Genomic DNA, 6,000 nt, shown 5'->3' on the forward strand with positions numbered 1-6,000 from the left:
AAAAAATATATTCAAGCACCTGTTGAGGAGTCAAAACTATACCAATGCCAATGTGGATATTTTTTATCATGGATCAGTGAGATTACAGAGGTAAGGTATGGATGCTCAGGTCTTACAATAAATACAATCTTGTAAACTTGATCAAGAGAATGCTTGGATACTGCTGAACCTTCCCACTCACTGTATATAAGTGTTTGAGCATGTCTTTAAATTTTATCTTCAGGTTAATCTGAGCAGTCACCAGTATCTGTTCACAGCAGTGGTGGATCCGGCTGAGATGCCCTGCTTGTGTCTACGTCACGATGTTGATGCACTTCTGTGGCAACCACACGCACAACAGGAGAACATGTGGGAGCACATTGGAACATTCAATGCTTTAGGTAAGACAAGAACTGTCGTTGTGCTGCACGGACCTTTTGTTGGTCAGTTTATTGGGTGGTCTCTGTTTTATGAATACTTTGTTTTAAGAAGGATGCACCACATCAGAAGTCGGAAAGCCTTAAAAAAGGGAGGGTGATTGTACTCAATGATATATGTAATTAGCATTAACCTTTGGATTGATAACCACGACAAAAAAGATTCTTTTTCCCGGGGCCAGTGCTTTTGTTTGTTACCAGCTTATACACTTTGATACTGAAGTATGAGTCAGGGATAGTTTTATTACTGTAACACCAAATTTACAGTTAAATATACACTTTAATCAATATTAATGCAAAAGTAAAATACAATACGACCATTTCTAAATCTGTCCACCCTGCTGTTTCTATTTCCAACTTATTATCTTTTCTCTCACGTTTCCCTGTACTGTTCTTAAGTTGACTTTGATAAAAGCAAGATACTGCAGATGCTGGAAATCTGAAACAAAAACAGAGAATGCTGGAAAGACTCAGCAGGTCTGGCAGCCTCTGTGGAGAAAGAAAAAAAATAAAGTTAGCGTTTCGAGTCTGTATGACCCTTCTTCAGGGCTGAAGAGAAATGGAAATGTGATGTAATTTATACTGTTTAAGGGAGGTGGGGCAGGTGGAGCTGGATAGAAGGCCAGCAATAGGTGGGGACAAAGGAGGGATTGACAAAATGTCATGAACTAAAGGGCAAAGGGATTGTTAATAGTAGTGGTAAGGGCTAAAAAAGGATGCTGATAGCGGCATAAAGATAAGAAAGCAGAGTAAAGGTAGCATTGTGTGAAAGAACAACATGGAACAAGTAACAGATGACCCTGAGGGGATGGGGTGGGGAGGGGGTGGTGGTGGGGCAGAAAATGGGATAGAAGGGGGGATTAAAAAAGGGGATAAAAACCATGGATATATTAATAAAAATAAGTGGATTAAAAATGAATGTAGAGAAAAGGGGATTAAAAGAAGAGGGTGGGGATGGAGGAGAGAATACATGACCTGAAGTTGTTGAACTCAATATTCAGTCCGGAAGGCTGTAAAGTGCCGAGTCGGAAGATGAGGTGCTGTTCCTCCAGTTTGCGTTGAGCTTCACTGGAACAATGCAGCAAGCCAAGGACGGACATGTGGGCATGAGAGCAGGATGGAGTGTTGAAATGGCAAGCGACAGGGAGGTCTGGGTCATGCTTGCGGACAGACCGGAAGTGTTCAGCAAAGCGGTCACCCAGTCTGCGTTTGGTCTCTCCAATGTAGAATAGACCACATTGGGAACAGTGAATGCAGCAGACTAAATTGAAGGAGGTGCAAGTGAAGCTCTGAAGAAAGGTCATACGTACTCAAAACATTAACTCTGTTTCTCACTCCACAGATGCTGCCAGACCTGCTGGGCATTTCCAGCAGTTTCTGTTTTTGCTTTAAATTTACTTTGTTGTTTTTCTACCTTGTCTAATTATTCTTTTGTCTTCTCCCCCCCACCCCCCCCGCAACTTTTGCTTACCTTCTTGTTTCCTTCCGGTTCCTCCATGCATTTTGGAGGTGGGAACAAGAAAGATTTTTTAAGATTTCCTTAGCTAAATTTTTAAGTTCTGTCTTCTAGTTAGTCAAATGCTCGGACTTGAAAGCTTGGCATTGGCACGTCGTATTTTGAATCACCTGATTCTGATTTCTTGTAGTGCCTGTTGCTTCACCTCATTAAATGTAACTATTTCGATTATTATCCTAAGCTTGAGAACTCCGAAGAGCTTTCTAATATTTTTTATATCATAACTCAAACATCACTCTCGGCTGAAATCACCTTCAGAGGGTGAACAGTGGCTGCACTTTTCTTTGCTTCATCAGGCTGGCAACAATATTTTGTTCTTTTTTATCCTGAATAACCTCAAACCTATTTGTATCGTTTACTAGCCCAGTAATTCAGCCAACCATTTAAAGATTTTTCACACCTTTGGCCCTAATTTCTTTCATTGTATCTGTTTCCTCACTGTTATCAGCATTTCATATTTGCCTCTCCTTGATTATCCAACAACTCGCATTTATCTAGCACCTTTAACATAGTAAAATGTCTCAAGCACTTCACAGGAGTGCTGGCAGACAAAATTTCTGATGAGTGTCAGATGGGGCCCAGTTGGTACCACTCCTGCCCTTGAGACGCAAGGTTCCAGGTTCGATTCCTACTCCAGTGCTTGAGTATAAAAATTAAGGCTTGACAATCCAGTGCAGTACTGAGGGAGTGCTACAGTGTCAGAGGTGCCTTCTTTTGGATGAGGTGTTAAATTGAGGTCCATCTGCCAGCTTGGGTGGATGCAAAAAAACCTCATTCCATTATTTCAAACAAGAGCAAGGAAGTTTTCCCTTGTGCCATAGCCAATGTTTATACCACATTCATCATCAACAGATTATCTGGTCATTATCACATTGTTGTTTATAAGAGTTTGCCGTGTGTGAATTGGCTGCCACGTTTCGTACAATGGTGACTGCACTTCAAAAGTATTTCATTGGCTCCAAAGCGTTTTGAGACATTTGATTGTGAAAAGTGTTATATAAATACAAATCGTTTTCTGTTTAAAATTTGATACCGAGCCACATAAGGAGGTATTAGGATAGGTGCTAAAACCTTGGTCAGAGGTAGGTTTTAAGAAGTGTCTTAAAGGAGAAGAGAGATAGAGAGTGCAGAGATTCAAGGAGGGAATCCCAGAGCTTGGGGCCCAGGTAGCTGAAGGCACAGCTGCCAATGGTGGAGCGATTACAATCGGGAATGCTCAAGAGGCTGGAATTGGAGGAACACAGAGATCTCAGATGATTGTAGGATTGGAGGAAGTTACAGAGATAGAGAGGGGTGAGGTCATGGACGAATTTGAAAACAAGGATGAGAATTTGAAACTTTGGAATCATACTTTAAACCAACTCCCAATGGTTGTGCAGTACAAAGCCTCTTCTGATTGTCTGTTGATGAAGTAAGTGTCATCCTCCTAGTTACCACAAATGTTTTTAAACCTCACAACTCCTTTCCATCGGATTTGATGGAAGATGCGAACACTGCTGCCATATTTGTGCAGGATCTTCCAATACCTCTGTTATATTTCCCAACAAGTTACTAGAGAAGTTTGCCTGATCCTTGCAGAATCCTTACCTGGTCTCGAGCCTCCAGTCTGTCTCTGCACCTTTATCTCTGCCTGTCTCTCCTTCAGCACATGACTTTCTTGCTCCTGTCTCCTCCCCTGCCAGCCTCATTAATTTGAAGCATCCCAAGTCAGCTTTAGCCTTGCACTGAACAGCTGGACGTTCACGTCAGAGCTGCCAAGTGCAATTTCATAAAAACTGTCAACCACTTTCTTCCTGCATCCCAACCCGCTCACCACCCCCACCCCCTCACCCCTGCTCTTTCTCCCTTGCCCAAGCTCTCTTTTGTAATTTGTGTGAATCCTCCTTCCCACCCACTGCTATCGCAATTACACAGCTGCTAGCCTGACTGAAACAAAGTTCAGCTTTACATCTTGTTTATTTTTCCACCTCAAACTGTAATCTTGATACTTTTGGTAAATGTCATAGTAAATGCACTCCTACCAGCAAGCTGGCTAAACCACTATACCTCCTCCATATTCTAATTGGTATTCCAGTAGAAGTCTTTCCATTCATCTCAAACAAATTCCTTCATGGCTCTCGAATGCCTAACCAGCACACATCAGCAATTGAAGGCTTGACCCTTTATCCATTGCCATTCTTTGTTCTTTTATCCTTCCTGCCTTCAGTGGAACTTTGGCAAATGGGATGTAAAAGTTGCTACCAGAAAGTTGGACTTCCTCTTTCATGCTAAGCATTTCTTTATCACACGATGATTTCTAACTCCAAGATGTGAACGCTGCTGCCGTATTTGTGCAGGATCTTCCAGTATCTCTATCACATTTCTGAACAAGTTACAAGAGAAGTTTGCCTGATTTGCAATCCTTATCTGCTCGCGAGCCTCCAAGCTGTCTGTGCCTCTTTCCCTACATGAACTTTCTTGTTCTCTGTGTCTCCTGCCCTTCCATTTTATTGATACTCACTTCCCCACCTCTTTCCTAATTTCTCCTAAAGTGCTCACACACCTTCCTATATGCCATTCCTCCTCCTCCTCCGACATCTCATTGTGCTGAAATCCAGGCCCACCATGCAGTCTGCTACTTTAATTCATTCTTTTCCAGAACTTTGAGACTGTGAAACTCCTTACCTTCCTCATTCTTTCCTTCCTGCTAGAAACCCAAGCTTGGCACCTTATAATGACTGCCCCCTGTCTTCCTTTACTCATTCCTGCTGCCTGCACTGTAGGCTTTCACTCATCTCCTTAGTTTCTCAATTTAAAAAACATACAAACCATGTCAATCTTACGTAAGATTGAGAGTCCAAGTCCCACTCCCATTCCAGGGACTGAGTATGTAATCCAGCCTAAAACTTCAATGCTGCACCATTTCAGATGAGGCATTAAACCCAAGGTCCTGTCCAGTCTCAAAAGATGAATGTAAAAGATCCCACTGCACTGTTTTGAAAGAAGAGCAGCTAAGTCCTTACTGGTGCCCTGGGAAATATTTATCCATCAGTCAACATCATTAAAATCATCCGGCCATTATTTCATTGCTGTTTGTGGGATCCTGCTGTATGCAAATGGCTGCCCTGTTTCCCACACTACAGCAGCGATTACACTTCAGAAAGTACTTGCATTGACTGTGAAGTGCTCTGGGATGTGGAAGACACTATTTAAATACAAGGCTTTCTTCTCAGTATACTAATAAATGAAAAATCCTTTCTTGTTCCAGGCTATGTTCAGGCATCTAAACGCGAGAAGAAGTTTTCGACGTGCGCTCCAAACTACTCCTATGCTGCTCTGTGTGAATGTTTCCGCCGAATCTTCATTTACCGCCAGCCCACGCCTGTTCAGACCACACTTTACAACCGCAAGGAGGCAAGGCACGTGGGGCAAGTTGCCAAGCAGCAGGTTGCCAGCTTGGAAACCAATGATCCTGTGCTGGGTTTTCAAGCTACAAATGAGAGGCTGTTTGTTTTAACAAGGAAGAACTTGTTTGTAATTAAAGTAAATGCAGACAACTCTGAGTGAAAGCAATGCAATAGTTTGGAGGATTTCAGGACACCATGTAAAGCAGTTTGTTACAGTTCTAGTTTAGATTAGCTTCCGAGTTGCAAAACACATGGTATTATCTGTTCATATAGCTCCAGTTACCCCAGAATTATTATTCTGGGTTTTTATTACTTAGAGCAGACCCCTGCACAGATGTGGCAGATTGTGCTTTATATAAATGACACTGCTTGGCGATGCATAATTAAAAATGGCTTCACATTTTGGAATCCCAAGCGTAGTTTTTCAGTTTGTGTATCAAAAACTGTTTGCAGGACCATGCTGTGTCAAAGCACAGCTTTCTCCCACCAATAACCAGGGGAAATGTGAAGTAGATGCTGACTGGACGTGTTGTGCGCAGCCATCACCTGGGCCTGGAGATCTGTCAGCCTCCTTCCTGGAGCTCCTTGCCATAATGACCCACATCTAGAGGACCTCGATTCACACAAAAGGTGATTGGGAGCAATGAGACAGAACAGTAGAGCACTCCCTGTCTCAGACCTA

The 6,000-nt window shown here is 42.5% G+C and overlaps 1 protein-coding gene across 3 annotated transcripts in view; it reads left to right on the forward strand.

Annotated features, from left to right (window-relative positions):
• nudcd1 (NudC domain containing 1) overlaps positions 1 to 5,732 on the forward strand; it is a 115,392-nt gene extending 109,660 nt beyond the window's left edge. For all 3 annotated transcript variants that reach the window (XM_041190459.1, XM_041190460.1, XM_041190461.1), the window contains 2 exons: positions 224 to 380; positions 5,180 to 5,732. In XM_041190459.1, coding sequence (XP_041046393.1) covers positions 224 to 380; positions 5,180 to 5,478 — 456 coding nt within the window. In that variant the 3' untranslated portion in view covers positions 5,479 to 5,732. The remainder of the gene's footprint in view (positions 1 to 223; positions 381 to 5,179) is intronic.
• The last annotated feature ends 268 nt before the right edge of the window (positions 5,733 to 6,000 follow it).

This window comes from Carcharodon carcharias, chromosome 6 (genome assembly GCF_017639515.1).
Source record: "Carcharodon carcharias isolate sCarCar2 chromosome 6, sCarCar2.pri, whole genome shotgun sequence".
Taxonomy (NCBI): domain Eukaryota; kingdom Metazoa; phylum Chordata; class Chondrichthyes; order Lamniformes; family Lamnidae; genus Carcharodon; species Carcharodon carcharias.